Source organism: Aplysia californica, unplaced genomic scaffold (genome assembly GCF_000002075.1).
Source record: "Aplysia californica isolate F4 #8 unplaced genomic scaffold, AplCal3.0 scaffold00823, whole genome shotgun sequence".
Lineage (NCBI taxonomy): Eukaryota > Metazoa > Mollusca > Gastropoda > Aplysiida > Aplysiidae > Aplysia > Aplysia californica.
This window is the reverse complement of record NW_004798093.1, coordinates 279,816-297,300: the sequence shown is the minus strand read 5'-3', so window position 1 is coordinate 297,300 and position 17,485 is coordinate 279,816. Positions and strand designations below refer to the sequence as shown.

General features: G+C 38.9%; 1 protein-coding gene across 3 annotated transcripts in view; it reads left to right on the top strand.

The window, feature by feature from the left end:
- LOC101852579 (stromal interaction molecule 1) overlaps window positions 1-6,542 on the top strand; it is a gene marked incomplete at its 5' end in the record, with an annotated part of 29,128 nt that extends 22,586 nt beyond the window's left edge. For all 3 annotated transcript variants that reach the window (XM_013088863.2, XM_005109867.3, XM_013088862.2), the window contains 2 exon segments: window positions 3,388-3,592; window positions 4,100-6,542. In XM_013088863.2, coding sequence (XP_012944317.1) covers window positions 3,388-3,592; window positions 4,100-4,841 — 947 coding nt within the window.
- Between the last annotated feature and the right edge of the window lie 10,943 nt (window positions 6,543-17,485).

The window sequence follows — 17,485 nt, the reverse complement described above, 5'->3', positions numbered from 1 at the left end:
CCCAAATCTCAATCAAAACACATGCGTGCACACACTCAAAACACACCCACCCACATACACACACACACCCACCCACACACACACACACACACACACACACACACGCGCGCGCGCGCGCGCACACACACGCTTTCACACGCTATGCTTAGCCTCAACGCAATCCTGACTGAATTAATTTGAATTCCCTTCTTCCCTACTTGTTTGTCATTTTTACGTTCGTGTGTGTGGGTGTAAAACATAATGCCCAGCGACTTAAGGGAGACTCCATGAGATAATGCAAAATGCCCATCGACTTAAGGCAGACTCCATGAGATAGTACAAAATGCCCAGTGACTTAAGGGAGACCCCGCGAGGTCTTGGACAAAGCCATTCATTGACCACATCCATTCTGAATGCCTCTATCAGTTCTTCTGAGAGAAAATAAATAATATTAATGTATGAAAACAGATGAGCACGCTGGATCACATGCAAAGAGGAAAGCTGTTGTTTTTTTTAGTCATTCCTTTTTCTTTAGTCTTTAAAATTTATCGATGTATCACTTTCTGTGATAATGGAGATATGTCATTCTTATATTATTTTCATATATCAAGATGGATTGTTGTGACCCTCAGGTGTTTGTATTGTGCCTCCAAAGTGATCTGCATTGTGACCATAAGGATTAGAGCATACAGTCGTGGTTGACGAGTAGTTACTCAATTAGTGCGCCTCATTTAAACTATTTGAAGCCCTGCCTACTGGGCTATTAATCTAAATCTCAGTAGTTCGTTTGTTTGTTTGTATTTTGGTTTGTTTTTTAAATATGTGCGGGAAAAGTAACTAGGGTAAGTCCACTTTTTTGTTTCGTGCACCTACTGTACGTGAGGGTTTGGCTGTTTTGGGTTTTAAGGCTGTAGCTTCTTTGTGATATTGTATAAGGAGCTGAGGCCTCCAAATAAGTTATAGACTCCTGTAAGTAAATGATTAAATGATTAATCACAACTTCCTTTATTAATTACAACTATCTTATTCCTTATTCCCTAATCCCCCCCCACTCAAATCCCACAACGGTGTGTTGTGGATATATGAGGTTTAAATTATGGTATGGGTAAGGAACAACTCTCAACCCTTTGAATATGCATTTCAGGTTTCAGTGAAAGTTTCATTATATTATTATGATGATTCTGGTATTGACTCTTCTTCTTTAGTGATAGTCTTACTTGTTTGTGCTGTCTGTTTAAAGAGGTTTGGCTAGGTTGTAGCTGCATGCTTATCTTTGTTTGGCAAATCGTGCTGCATCTTGGAGGGATCAACAGAGATAAACTGGTCTCTGTACTATGTGCAAGCAAGTTATATGTACCTTTTCTATTTCATACATTTCTGTGCTTGTCTTGAATCTGTAGCTCAATAGTAATATGGTACAACGTCTCTATGATCTTATGCTTCTGTTCTTTTTACACTTACATCTGTATTGTATAGTGTATTCTGTCTCTTTCACAGTATATTCTTTTCTAATTATTGTTTTAATGATTTATATTGTATCTATAATGGTACTTAATCTTTTGTAACTCAAGCTGACTATTATGTCTGTTTGTACCCTAGCCTTTGTACAATAATTAGTGTGAACTTTATTTGTGTTCTGTATGAATGTGTCGTTCTCAATGTGTACTCTATACTCGTCTTATTCTGTTACCTCTACACTGGCCTGTGTATTTTGACCTCAAACTCTCAATCCAATGCAGTTTGCTAGGCAAAGGCACCACTGGTAGTTCCTGCTTCATTTTTCTTTCCCTCTGTCGTCGGATTTATCTATCATACTTTTCCCCTACCCTAAATAGCCTTCGTGTGTCAATGTGCATCTCTTTATTCAAACAAGCAATCAAACTTTCAATCTTATCTTTATGAAGAGTTTTGTATTTCTATTGTTGGAAAGTTTTGACGTTAGAAGTGGTTTACATGTATTTGTTTTGTGGTGTGTTAAATGCGCACTCGGTACACACTGTTGTCAGTCTTTGCGCAGGTTTGTATATTTTCGCTTCCTGTTCTAGTCTGTCAAAACTTTGTTTTATTTTTATAGTGATTTGCTTGCTTGTTTCGAGTTAAGGAGAAGCTCATCAACACGGTAAATGTCCTTTAGTGTTTCTTGATGATTGGAAAACATTTTTGTTAATGTCAGATCCCAGAGGAAGCCGTGTTCATAACTGCCTTTTGTAGATGATACCTTTTCTGATTCTGCCAGAGTATGATTTTCTTGAGTGAGTAATCAGTGACAGCCTATGCTCTTTCTTTTGTTTTGAGGGAAAGACAATTTAATTTCTCCTTTAAAGGCCAAATTGCAAACGTTCCGTTCTGTCACTGTTGTAGATCTGGCCTTCAATGTTTCCGACTTTCCTGTCCTAAATTATTTGCTTCTTGGGCCAGAGAAGAAAAGTAAGTAGCTATCCCACCTTTGGACCAAGCTTCCCTACTGGTATGGTGTCAGTCACACAGATACACCACTACTTCACTAATGTGAAGGTGGTGGATTTTTTTCCTGCACATTTGGCTTCTTTCCAGGTCTCTTGTGTATAGATCCACGTCTGCTTTGGTGACGAATAGATATTAAAAATAAGACGCCCGAAGACACACCCCTCTTTCCCTCCTCTAAAACAGGGGGAGTCCACCTTTGATATGGACCTCTTTGTTTGTAGTCTATAAGGCCTTACATTAATTCTAAAAATGACGAAGTTTATAGAATTCTAAATGTTGAAAATGGAAATATTTGTGTGTTGAAGGGTCTTGCACTCATTCTCCACGTGTTGGAAGTTTATGGAAATGTCTCGCATTACTTGTGTGTATTGGTGCGACTCTCTCTGACTACTCCAGTTTGTGTGTCCATATGACGCTGTCCCTAATCACCTGTTTGTGGCGGGTGGTTGGAGGGCACCCTCTGGTAGTCCTACTTTTTTACTCTTTTCCTCTGTTGTTTTTGTCTGTCTGTCTTCCTTTTTCCCAGCACAAAGTGGCTATTCTTGTGTCGATGTGCTTCTCTTTACTCAAACAAGCAAACCAACCAACAAACAAACATATTTGTGTATCCCTATGACCAGCAGAAAATGACCATTACTTTGTTGGTGTGCTTCTCTTTACTCAAACAGTGGGTGGTTGGTGGGTGCTCTGGTGTGGTTTGCTCCCTCTCAAACATCTATCGTCCGGATTTCTCCTCCTTTTTTTGTGTTTGTTACTCTCTTGTAACACCTCTAATCTTCGGCACTTATAGGACTTTATTGTGTTGCAAGTGCTGTAAAACTCTTACAAACACTAAACTGACTTAAACTTAAACAAAAAAACCTGTTTGTGTGTCCGTATGACCCTGTATAATGGCATGATCAATCAGTATGTATACGTAATGGTGTCCCTGTCTCCCTTCAGCGAACTTCCCCACTGGTGGGCTGAGTTCTTCAGGCTCCAAGACATTCCTCAACAAGCAGGCGCTGGCGGGCAGCACGGGATCTCTCTCTCACCTTGGACCTAAGGTGCCACAGACCTCCGGGGGTCACGGGGTCAACAGCCACCACCACCACCACCACCATCAGGTGGGGAAGCAGGATGCCGTGTCTTTCCATCTAGGAGAGAGGTGAGGAAACGTGGATGCTGGTCACTTTGTTGTCTTTTCTTTGGGGGGGTTTTCTGTGTGTGTGTGTGTGTGTGTGTGTGTGTGTGTGTGTGTGTGTGTTTTTGTACGAGTGTGTGTGCATGAGCACGAGTGTGTGTGGGTGTGTTTGTTTGTGTGTGTGTGTGTGTGTGTGCGTGCATGTGCGTGTGTGGGTGTGCGTGTGCGTGTGTATGAGTGTGTGTGTGTGTGTGTGTGCGTGCTAATCAGCATCTGCATGATACCTGTTTATTCAATGGGTTTTAAGCATCTTTCATCCCAGTGAATTTACTTTGGGTGGTTGGCAACTGCTCTGGTGTGGTATGCTCCTTCTTTTCTATCAAACATCTATTGTCCTTATCTCTCCTCCATATTTTCTTTGTTTGTCACTATCTAGAAATACCTCTCATCTCCGGCGTTTTTATGACCTAATATTGTTGTAAGTGCTGTTAAACTCTTACTAAAACTTTGAAAAACTTGTATTCCCAACAGCTCTAACAACCAGAACCATGAGAGATCTCATTCCAACGCCTCCCTCTCTCACCTGTCTGGCGGCCAGGCCAACGGAGCCCACAGCCACCAGCCCCCGCGTAGCCCCGCGCCGTATACGTCCTCCCTGTCCTACCCGCCCTACAGCCACACGGCGCCCAGCCAACAGCAGGGCCTGGCCTCGGGGATGAGCCACAGCCAGAGCATGACCCTGTCCTCTCACTCCTCCTCCGCCGCTCTGTCTCCGGGAAATTCCACCAAAATGTTCTCATCAGCGTCTGGCAACCACCTCGGCCTCAGCTCCGGACACCAGTCGCATCATCATCACCACCACCAGCACGGGACAGCCGACAGCAGGGAGCTGACCGGCAGCAACGGTGTTGATCTCAGCAACGGTGCGGGGGCAGAGCAGCACCAGCAGCAGCAGGGAAGTGGCGGTGTGGTCAGCAGTCAGCCTCTTCAGGTCATGGTGGGCAATCACCACCACCACCTTCTGGACGACTCTGACGGCGCCAGCTGGGACTCTCTTCCACGTAACCATTCCACGTCTGTTCTCTCCCGCGGTAGGCTGGACCGTAGCCCTGAATTGGACCTTAGCAGTCTGGACACTGACTCGATCTACAGCGCCACTGGAGGGCATAGCTCTGCTGCGACGACGCTGGAGAGGCAGAAGAAGGGAAGCAAAAAGAAAAAGTTTCTGCCCAACTTCCTACAAAAGAATAAAAATAAGATGAAAAGTTCTTAATAGTCTCACATCAGAGAAAGCTGTAGAGGTCGATAGAGATAGAATGGGGAAAACAAGTCAGCTTGTTGATACAAGATTGATGCCGAGAGCGAAAATAAAAATCCTTGTTACCAGGGGGTTTTTTTTTGTTAGAAACAAGACTTAAGAAGGGGTTGTTTTTCTTGTTTAATACTTTGTGTACAATAAGAGAAATTTTGTCACCAGCTTGTATTTTCCAGTCATGGGATTTTGTGCCAGAGAGCGCAGATTAATAAGACGCACACCTACAAACTGACATATGTTTATACCATTCTGAATGTTTTATAAGGTCTGATTACCGCCGATGTTCTAACTTCTCTTGCATGAATAGTATGCAATACATACAGAGCATGTAAAAATGTCTTCTTCCGATACTATCAGACGAGTTCTGGAGATCTTTCAAGTTCCAGTTTGTTGCATTTATGTCCGATTAAAAAAAAAGAAAGGGATGGCTGTGTGTGTTTTTGCTTATGAGCTTTGTGTTTGGGTTTCTTTTCAATACACACCTAAGTTTTCTGTTCTGAAGTATCCCACTGAAGTGGGTTTTGTTGTCTTGCACTTGTCTTGAAAGTCATGTTTGACATAACTCCCAGTCATGTAGGCTTTTGAGTTATGGTCTCCGCTGTGCACAAGACACACTAATAATTCTGTGGTCAAAGCGCACCCTGTAATTCTATATGTCGTTTTCTCTTAGGCTTAGGGTATGCTTGATTTTCTTGTCTGACAGGCTATTTGACTCTTACAAGATAAGAGATATGATTTGGATGTTTCAGATAGTTTGTAAATGCGTCTTTGTTATAAGCAACGTCCTAAAAATGTATTGTTAGTCTCATGCAGGACCATCTAACTGCCTCATGTGAGATGATTGATTCTTGGACAAACATACAGTGTCTCAATGATAAAAATTCTACTGTATACAATTTCTATGACTTATGGGCCACGACAGATCTGTTCTTAAAAGTGGCATTCAATTTAACTGACATTCTAATACCCATTATAAACATGTATGACAATTTTTAGATTTTACACTGAGCGACTGAAGAGTCAAAAGTTTTTTGACAGGCTGAGTGACTCAACTGAACTGTGACATTTTATTGACCTTCAGCCCTGACAGTTTTTTGGTACACTGAGTCTCTTGTCTAGGACAGTTGATTGACATACTGAGTAACTCAGCAGGGACACTTTATTGACACGCTGACTGATTCATCTGCCACAGTTTATTGACACACACTAAATCTCCCAGATGTGGCTGTTTACTGACACACACACTGACTCATCTGTAACATTTTTGTCACACTCACTCTCCCAGTTATTCTTTGACATACACCCAAAGTGAATCATCTTTGACAATGCATCAATGCCGTGAGTGCGTCAGTGTTTTACATAATGTGCAGCTGAACTAATATCAATAACTGAAGCATTGTCATTGATAGTACACGCGTTGATCTGGTACAAATAGATATACATACTGTATGTAATTCTCTTGCCATTGAGGATCTTCAGTGTGACTCGTTTGTCAGTTCTGTGCGACTGGTGTGTGACTCTCAATCCTCTCAGACTTCTTCCTTCTGTCTATTTTGTTGGCTGTTGTGCGTCTGTACTGTGTGATATGGACTGTTGTTGTTGTTGTCCCAGATTTATACTGAATTTTGTGTGACAGCTTTCCAAGCCCCCCCCCCCCCCCCCCCCCCCAAAAAAAAGAACCACCTCTCTTTGACCATGATTCCATGATTGTTCTACTACTGTATGGCCGCAATGGATTTTGATTTTTACTTTTTATGACTGTAGTTGGCACATTTTGTCCTGCATGGAAGGGAGATTTTGCTTATAATGGCTTATTGTAGTTATAGTTGTGGATGGATTCTGTAAAAGGATTCACTTACGATGTGGTGTGTGTGTGTGTGTTTTTGTGTGTGTGTGTGTGTGTGTGTGTGTGTATGTATGACTGTTTTCAAGCAACTCCTGAGATTTTGGACTCTTTTGTAACAAATGTATAACATGACAGGTTTGGTGTTTTTTTCGCTGGCCATATGAGACAAGTGATTGTTTATATTCCTGCATGACAGATATTCGCTGCTCCTTTGAGACAAATATGTGTCACAACACGGTGGAATTGGGCGCTTGTCAATTTTTGGGCATATGCAGTTATTAGTATAATGTCAACCTCCTGCTTCATAGTCCCACCTCACAGTGTATACAGTCTATGGTGAGACAGTGAAGGGGTTAAAGCTTGTTTATTTGTTTGTTCTTTTGATGAAAAAAGCATTTATCTATTTTGGACAAAAGTTGAGATATTTGCGTTTGAAGGAGGTGGGGTTTTCTTGGTATCTGAGATCAAATTAGTGAGGAAATGGGCGCCAAAGTTTGGTGACTTTCAAAGCTTGAATATCCTTGAAACCTGCAAATTCACTTTTTCTGGGTTTTTTTTTGTTTTTTTACTTTTATCAATTTTTTTCAGTAAAATCTATCCAGAAATTTGTTTTTAAATTGACAGAAAAGGTGTTTAGCCAAAAATTTTTAAATCTGTAAAAATTACTCAACAGGCCGAAAAATGTCTGGGTTTTTTTCGATTTCATTATTTTGACGAGCGTCTGATTTCACCACAATACCATACATATGTGTAGCAGCTTGAGTGTTTTGGACCACGCTACTTCAAATAGTTATATTTTCCCTTTAAAACCAAAGCAGCAAGATTCACAATGTTTTCACATACGTGTAGGACTTGAACATGTCATTAGTGGATGGTTGGTGGGTGCTCTGGTGTGGTTTGAGCCTTCTTTCCCATCTCAGCATCTATCGTCCTTATCTCCCCTCCTTCTTTTTTATGTTTGTTACTCTCTTGTAACACCTCTAATCTTCTGGCGCTCATATGACCTTATGCAGTTGCGAACGCCGTAAAACCTCTACTAAAACTAAACTAACTCTCTTTTAATGCCTCTTATCTTTCTGCAGGTATAAGACCTTAACTGTGTTGCAAAGTGCTGTAAAACTCTTACTGAAATGAAAACAAAGTCATTAGTATGTTGATATCCATGGTGTTATAATTTCAAAACAAGTCGTGCTGCTACACATACGTGTGCCTGTTTCATTCCTGTATAAAAGTTGTTGGTTTTTTTACCCCTATTACCCCTATTACCCCTATGTGTTGAAGTCCCCACCCTCTTGTTGAGCAGCTCACTGGGTCATAATATTCCTCCTCATATTCTGAGGACAGACAAAAGTTGCAGGATACTACGAAATAAACCCCCCTCCCCCCCTCCCCACTTTTAAAATAATTTTAAATATGTTTTGTATCCCTTTCTTGAGGCATTTCTTTTTTTTTTTTTTTTGTTGTTGTTGTTGTTGTTTGGATGGAATTTTTAGTGGCCTCTCCTCACGAGAAATGCCTCCTTCTAAATGTTGGTTTCTTGACTCTTGTGATTATGTGTGACAGACACTGCGGTGCGGTGTGTGATCGTGCGTCGACGCATTCCCTTTTTTTCTTCTTTTTTTTTGTTGTGTGCTCCCCATTCTCTCTCGTGTGGTGCACTGCTGGTTTATTTGCACCAGTTTTTGTTTTTCTCTGTCGATACTCCACTCACACTTTTTTACTGGCAATATTTCCACTTTCTAAATGACCTATGTATGTTTAGTAGGATGCTAAAAAAACCCAACCTAACTCATCATAAAGTTGCACGGAGCAGTGATAATTTGCTTGCAATACAATGCTGTTTCTTTTACTCCCTCTCACTGCCACTGCTTTTCATAAGCAGGTTCTTTGCCTTACTCCCCCTACTTAAATAATTCCTGTAGCTTCTTATTGAGAGATTCTAGGGAAATCTCTGCACCTTACTTTTTCTTAGCGTAGTTTTCTTTTTTTTACTTATTATTTATTTATTCCTGGTGAATATTAAAAGCTGTAAAATACAACTGCCCCAGCTTTCAATGACATCACATGAGCAAGGTCAGTTCCAAATATGATTGAAAATTGCACAAGGCAAGGATGTATGTGTATCCTTGTTGTTTGAATCAATATAATATGTGTCAAGGTGTAGTGGAATCAGGCGCTCTTCAATTTTAGGGCATTATTAGTTACTGTAATCATCTTAAAGCTTGTTCTTTTGTCTTGCTTTTGATAAACAAAAAAAAACAACTCATTTAAAGGAGGTGGCGGGAGGGGGGGGGGGTCACTTGGTATCAGAGGTAAAATTAGTATGAACCTAGATTGTGTTGATCCAAAAATAAAAATAAGTAAATACATTTTTTAAAATTAAGATTTTTTAAATTGCTCAACGGGCAAAAAAATGTCAGTTTCTTCAATTTCAATATTTTGTTGAGTGCCTGATTTCAACATGACGCCTCTCATATCAGGTTTTGAAAATTGACTTGCTGTGGAACCATATTGTTGTTTTTTTCCCAGGACTTCTGTATAATAAATGTACATTTAAAAAAGAGAATCTTTTATAATGTTTTGTTACTGAATCATCACTTGTGTATTTTTCTGATGTTGCTTATTTCCTTCTCCCTGCTGGATTAATGAACGTTGCCTTTTCCCAGCTGCTACTTCTTGAAGACTGGAGCTTGACCTTGACCCCTTCCTCTGCCTCAGTCGGCGACACATTTCTTTGTGTCCCGCGCTTTGTGTCATACAGTTTCACGCTTCGGTCACTGCATGTATGGGCATACATATTATATGTATGAGGGAGTGTAATATTCTTATTGCCAGTGCAGTTTTGTATATCACATCTTGTTTTTGTTTTCTATGTTTCTTGTGTCACCTGAAATTAAGACTTAGGTTCAAATTATCATCCTTAAGGTTTTTGTTATCACATGTAAGCATTTAGCTCAGAGCTGAGGAGAATTATAATTTCTTATAAATTATGAGGTGTGAGAATCACCTCTTGTAAATTAATATTTTTGGGGGGTGGGTGGGGGGAAGAAATCAGTTTGAAAGTTAGCCTACTTTGGTTGTAAAAAATAAATGGGATTTCTCAAAACAGTTTCGAGTTCAGAATTAAAATATTTATGTCTGAGTGGATGTTGGGCCTTTTGAAGATCCTGGTTCTCTTCTATTAATCAATTCAAAATGTTTTTAAAAAATGATTTTGACATGGATAGCAGATACCATAATCGTGCTGTCAGTCAGTTGCGGAGAAATCTACCTCAAGGAAGCACATCTAACATGAGGCAGGAAAGTCTGTTGGATTCTGTCTCTTTTCACAACATACTTGGTGGAATTACAAAGCTCTTTTTAGCATGTTTCTATTTTTTTCCTCATTTCGTAACATACTTCTGTGCATGATTGAGAGCTGTATATTTTTATGATTTGACATTAGAAAATTTTGTTTTTTCTGTCTCTGACTTTTTGCCCAACACCGACGATACATTCAAACTTTAAATTAATTCTCATTTTGGGCGTCTCTTCTCATAAAATTTTGCTAACACTCCTTGTCCTCTCCTGTGAGCAAATAGATTGAGCCATGGTGACGCTGTGTATGACATACAGATGCCAAGTGAGTGGTTGGCATATAAATATTCTGATGCAGTTTGCTTCTTCTCTCCTATCAAGCACCTATCATCACTATCTCTCCTCCTTGTTTTCTTTTGTGTGTCTCTCAAGTAAGACTTCTTATCATCGGTACTTATATCACGACCTATTTATATTGCAAGTGGTGTTAAACTAAAACTAATTATGGGTGATTGGCAGGTGCTCTGGTGTGGTTTGCTCCCCATCTTTCTCTGTCAAAAATCTATCATCCTTATCTCTCCTTTTATGGGTTTGTTACTCTCTTGTAACACCCCTGCGCCACTTATATCACCTAATTGTGCTGCAAATGCCTTTGAACTTTTACTAAAACCAAACTAACCATCTCTTATCATCGGCACTTAATATGACCTAATTGTGCTGCAAATGCTGTAGAACTGTTACTGTATTGTCTACACTTGTATGTCCCATTTGTGTTGCAAGTGCTGTAAAACTCTTACTAAAACCAAACCAAACACCTCTTATCATCGGCACTTATATGACCTAATTGTGCTGCAAGTGCTGTTAAACTAGAACTACTAAAAAGACGCCATGTATGGTTTTATGGAATGACACATTACAGGAGTGTTGTGTTCAAATGTCTCTTGTGGCCCGTGGCCTTTTCTCATTCCACCTTGCCATTGAAATGCAAAACACAGATTGTGTGGTTTATTCTTCAACACACTCATTGTAAGATGTTTTCAAATTGTTGGTTTTTATCAAGATGTACATGTACATTTAGTCGCTGGTTTGACTTTTAACCATTGCACACTTTACCCAATGGCCCTGCTGTGTGTGTGCGTGATAGAGAGATAGATGAGAGAGAGAGAGAAAGAGAGAGAATATTTTTATGCATTTGTGAGTGTGTGTATGTACATGTGTAATTGCCCTGCAATATCAGATTAGGACATGGCGCCATATCAGAGCATATGTAATACAAGCCCAATTCACATAATATATACATATGTATTATGTATATTTATATATATTCTTTTTGCAATATTTATTAGTGCAAGGATGTCATGAAAGACTGGCAGCACTGTTTGTTTACCTGGTGTTTATTGAGTCTGTGAGTGTTATTTTTGCATTGGACGGGAGGGGTGGGACGGAGGTACTGAGTGGCAGCATTCAGAGCTCTTCAGTTTGTGCTGCCTTGCTCTAGACTGACCACACACCACAGATACTGTGTCTCGATGAGTTCACATAGACGTTTGTAAAATATGAAACAAATGCTAGCAATGTCACCAATTTTTTTCTGGCCAGTAGTGCTCACAGATTTATTAGGGAAAATAAATAAGAGTTTAGTTGAATGTTAAGTTTGTTTGTTTCACTTGCCTGCACTCATGGAAACTTGTTCATGACTTGTCTAGATTCTTTTCAATGAGTTTATGAAAGCCAAAAAAACCCACCCATGTTCCTGAAAGGGGTGTGGGATGATAGTGCTACATTCCGTTTACGTACACTGCATACTTATACTTGTCCTGGGTTGGTTTACTTATTTTTTCTGATATATAATTATTTGAGTTGAAGCATCTTGTCTTGACAGAAATCTTGCATTCAGCTGGTAAAAAAAAATGTGCCCCTGCATAATTGGGAAATTCTTTAGTATTGGTTGTCTTTTGTGACACTGAAGTTTCTGAAACTGTGGAGCAGTTTTCAAACCTCTTTTGTTTTTAAGGGGAGTCATAGTTGGGGGGGGGGGGGGGGGGGGGGGAGTGTTCTGTATTCAGAAATTATTTGGTCCCCTTCTATAGCCATTTTCACTTGAATTGATCATAACAGTGATGTGAAGGTGGTTCTGTTCCAAGTTCTGTTTTCTGTTCGCTCCGCAAGTTTCAGTTCATAGGGTATTTATGCATTAACATTCATTTAATAATCTTTTATTCCGTGTATCAGTGCATGAGTAATGTTTGGTTTTGATGGAAGGGAGGTATTTGGTTTAAATGGCTTTGAAGTGAATCTCTAAATTATTGTGGATAAATATAAGTGATAAGCTTTTTGGTGTGGTTTCCTCTTTTTCTCCTGATGTTACTATTTAATATTATCATCCGAGGGTGTTCCTGGGGGAATTGTGGCTGCTATATTAAGCTGACTTGCTGTATATTACCACTCATCATCCCAAATGTTATGCATCGAATGTCGATTCATTTTGATGGGTTATTCTGGACAGTTCTGTAGTGAGAGGGCTGGAAGCTAAGAGACAACAAGTCAATAGTGTATAGTGTATGTATGTTGCTGAGAAGCAGGTGACAGTGTTTCATGCTACAGTTCATGGGGAAAGAATGTCTTTTTTTTTATTCGGGCAGTGTTATTTATGTACATAGTATACTTTGTTATTTACGTGCATAACGTACCAGTTTCCACATTGTTTTGGCTGGATGGGGTTTTTTTGGGTGGGGGGTTTTTTGGGTGGGGGGGTAGGGGTTGTTTTTTTGGGGGGAAGGGTTTGTTTGTTTGTTTGTTTGATGAATTTGAATGTTGAAAGTTTTAAACTTGTTTTGATTTCCAGTCCTGCGCCCTTCCTCCTCTTCTAGTGTGATGGCCACAGCGTCTCATGGTCTCCCTTGGTCCTACAGCGGCCACAAAAATCTTACCTGTATTTGTCCTCTCTACAACTCGAACAAGTTGATCTTGTTTGGAAACACATTCAAATGAGATGTTTTTTGCTGAAGGAACTATTGGAATATACCACAATTTTAATATAATAAATTTCATTTCGATATCAAATATTATGTGTTCTTCTCAATTTATCACTTTGACTTTTTGTGTGAACTTTTCTTATTTAAAGTGTGATGTGATAATAAGGTTTGTGGGTGGTTGGGGGGTGCTATGATGTGGTTTGTTCCCCTTCTTTCCTGTCAATCAAACGTCTATCATCATTATCTCTCCCCCTTCTTTTATGAGTATGTTACTCTCTTGTGACACCTGTAGTCTTTGGCACTTACTACATGACCTAATTGCTTCTTCTTTCCTATCAAACATCTATCTCCTTATCTCCCCTTCTTTTTTTTTATGTTTGTTACTCTCTTGTAACACCTCTAATCTTCTGGCGCTCATATGACCTTATGCAGTTGCAAACGCAGTAAAAACCTCTACTAAAACGAAAAAATGACCTAATTGTGATGCAAGTGCTGTAAAACGTTAATTAATCAAATGTGGTTTTATACAATGTATACAGAGTTACATTGAAAAAGACAAAAAAAATACAGGTTCCAAAGTTTGTGTAGACTTTATTTGTCCTCAGAATACAGTGTGGAAAGAAGGAATCAAGTTCAGAGAAATAGAAGATAGAAAAGTGAGGAGGAATACATAGCCGAGTGGTGGCTCTCTCGCATGGCCTCAGGGCATTGACACAATACAGCATCCGTGGAAAAGGTTCTCAAATCAATTGTAACATCCATTAATCAATAATTTTAGCTACATATATTTTATTATTAACAGTTTTGTGAAAAACCGTCAACATACGCACCGAGCAAGGGATGTAACTGTGAGCTTAATTCACAATATTTGGCAAAATTTAGTTACATCCCTTTGGCTATGAGTGGCCTTTTATGGGGGGAAAGTGAGAAGCGGCTAAATCATTTAATCAGGCTGACAATTCAGAGTGGTCATGACCACCGTTCTGAGTAGATACAGCTTAAAAGATACTTTTCCACAACATTAGCTATGCCAAATATTTGCTTTGTTGCTACAGCATATTTGATTTGCAACATCTATAATTAGAAAGGAATTATTTTATTACCTCTGAAGCTGCAATATTTATAATTTCCCTATATACTATAACTATAGTGTCATAAGCCTGAAGATGATGGTGACCACTAAAGCATTTTAAGAACTCTACAGTCCAAAGTTGTTGGTCCTGTAAAGTGAATTAAAAATCTTTAAAATGTGCTAAAAATAGGCCCCAGCATTCAGTCTGTAACAAATTATGGGATTGGATGAGGACTTAATTTGGCAATGATATTATTATACGGTTGGTTTTTATTTCGTCCTATAAATGGGCCTACCTACTAACTAGGAACAATAATTATGGGCATGCTGAGAGTGCTGTGCTGTGCAGCTGTTGTGTCAGGGCAGGCGTGTAGCCAGTAGCCACACAGTGGCAGTGTCCCGAACACATCATCAATAGAAACAACATGCGCTGAGCCAACAAGTCTGTCCTCGGCTTCAGATCAAAGTGGTTAGATAAAAGAGTCCGTCTCTAGGACAAGTGGAGGACTTTCAGTTGGCTCTAGCAAAAGCTGATAATAACCACAGCATAGATAAAACAAAAATAAAACAAAAAAATGGAATGAATGCAAGAGGCTTCTACACAGTTACTTCCCTTCTCATGCATTTATGCCTGCACACATCTTGTAAGTTTTTAAAAGAAATTTTAAAACGTGAACAAAAAAATGGGTGGCTGGATAAAACTGATTTAAGTAAGCTGACGGGTGGTTAAAAAATTCTAGACATTACGCTAACCACAGGAAATGGCATTGGTTCTAAAATGACTCTCGCCCTGAATCAGAAACCAGTCCTGCGACATTTTATGGTCATGAATAGGTTTTCTCTTTCTTGATCTGATGTCAAGTCTAAAAAGACTCTTAATTCTCAAACTGTCAAATCCTGGTTGTTCTTTTGTTTGTTTTGTTTTTGTTTCTGTTTTTTATTTCAAATATAAAAAAAAACTGTTGTCATACTTAAGTACTTAGTAGCTTACTGACTTATCAAGTTCTTCACACCAGAATCACAAATTGTTTTTGACATGGACAAAAAAGCGCCATGCAGAGGAAGTTCCCCATGGATTTGTCCCCTTGACAATGTGAAAGGACAGAACTTTCCTCTAACATTCATAAACACTACAAAAAAGACAGTTTTAGCTCGTACAGTCTTTGCATTCTACCATTAGGCTACATAATTAAGGGAACTGGCCATTTATGGGTAGGTAGATATTTAGCTCTCTAGCAACAAAAACAAGCCGAACATAAATGGGAAGGAGAAATTTCACTAGTGATAACTTGGTAGTGTTACATTATTCTTCGATGATAAAATACTTTCGGAGATCTGCTCCCAGAGATAAACATTTCTGTACCTCTGCTACAGGGTGATTGAATTTATATATTATTATATACTTTCGTTATGAATTGCGTCTACTGATATTGTTAGTAAGTTAACTACACATATCGACACATTCGTACTTTCTGTCTGCGAATAATTTCCAGAAACATCTGATGAACGCTACACACCAACAGCAGTTTGAAAACAGGGGAATGGAGAGGGGATTTTTTTAAAAACAGAACAGTAACAGAGGTAAATTGTATTGGTGTGTTAGCTTCTTCAACAGACTGATATCTCTTTAGTGAGCAATCTGATCTCCTGTTGTCAGTTATCTTGTTTTGAACAGCGTTCCAGACGACAGATGAAATTGCATCGTCCACCACAACAAGCATCGACTCAATCAGAAGTACGTACTGTGCTTGACTAAACGCAACCACCAACACACCAATTGCAGTACAAGCAAAAAGCGCAATGTAATATATGGAAGACGCTGGTTAAAAAATAATTGTTAAAATAAAGATTTCAGAGTAAAATTTGCAAAAGGCATACTGGAAAAATAAATATTATTGCATACTAATATATAACCATCATATACAAACATCATGAGTTATTACAACTTGTTTTATGTTCAGAGCACAGATTCATACTTTCAGGTGGTACAGGAAACCACCCGCTCATTTGTACGTATAATTTCTGCTTCATTAATGTTAGTTCTCACACTCACATACAAACATTGATTCTTTTGATAGCACTTATAAAAATACTTATAAAATGAAAAAAAATTGAGGAAACAGTAATAATTATGCATCAAATGTTCCAAGGATGTGAATCTAATGGGATTATATAATTATGTACTTACAAAAGACTACAACTTCAAGTACAAAAAACAAGGTGTTGAAATATGAAGTCTATCTATGAACCTCTCTTTGGAAGACAAGTTGATGCACTCCTCAGATAACTTAATGAGTATTTCTTTTTTGGCTGATATGGAAAACCACTTTAGATTACTGATATTATACCGCAGCAATTAAAAGAAAGTAGGGCCTTATACTGGTTAATTTTCTCCCCTTGGAACAGGGGACGTGACAAATGTAATGTGTTGAGCTATCATCTTTCCTCCCCTGACTTCTGATGATTGAAGTAAATCCTTCAATCTTTTCCTTTCAAAAGGCCACTAATACAGCAATGTCGTTTATTTAATTATCACATTATTCTCACGCCATGGCGCCATCAGCTCAATTAGAAGAGGTTCTTGCTTGGTTTAATTAAGAATCGTTCGGGTTTTTATTCTTTCAGGAGCTCTTCTAGATCAGGCCTTTCTTGTGTTTAAGTTTAAAAATTAAATTAAGGCTATCATTCTGCCCTCTCAAAAGCAGTCAAGAATTGCTTGGCATTATAAAACCTTAAGTGATGACTAACATACTTTTATTCAATTTCCCAATGGCAGGCCTAATCAAAATTTGTGGTCCAACAGTTGAAACTTCAGGTCAGGGTCTCTCTCCATGGGAGCGTCTTTGTTTGTGGAAAGCATACATAATATATAAAATGTAGAAGTTTTGATTTTTGAGTGACTTTTGGAAGATGAAGAAACACCTGCTGGTCCATTTTTTATGTGTGTATTTGATCCCCCTAATGGCCATAAAGGTTTTACAACCCTCAGATTAAAATTTCAAAGGTTTATGCTCTAGTTAAAATGTTTCCATTGGTGATTGGCCAGTGCTCTGCAGTGGTTTGCTCCTTTTTTCCTATCAAACATCTATCGTCCCTATCTTTCCTCCTTTTTTATGTTTGTTCCTCTCTTGTAACACCTCAAATCTTCAGCACTTATAAATAACTAATTCTGTTGCAAGTGCCATGAAACATGTACTAAAACAAAATGTTTCCAGCAAGGAGGATATTATACTCACAGCAGAGAATTAATAAATTTGCTCAGCAAGGATGATGGCACCTGCTGCATGCAAATATTTTATTAGGAAACATACGGAGAGAACATAATAATAATTGCTTGTAATGTAATAATGTAATATTAATTGTCTTAAGTTATGGGCAATGTGAAATACTACTGGAGATCAAACTTTTATCC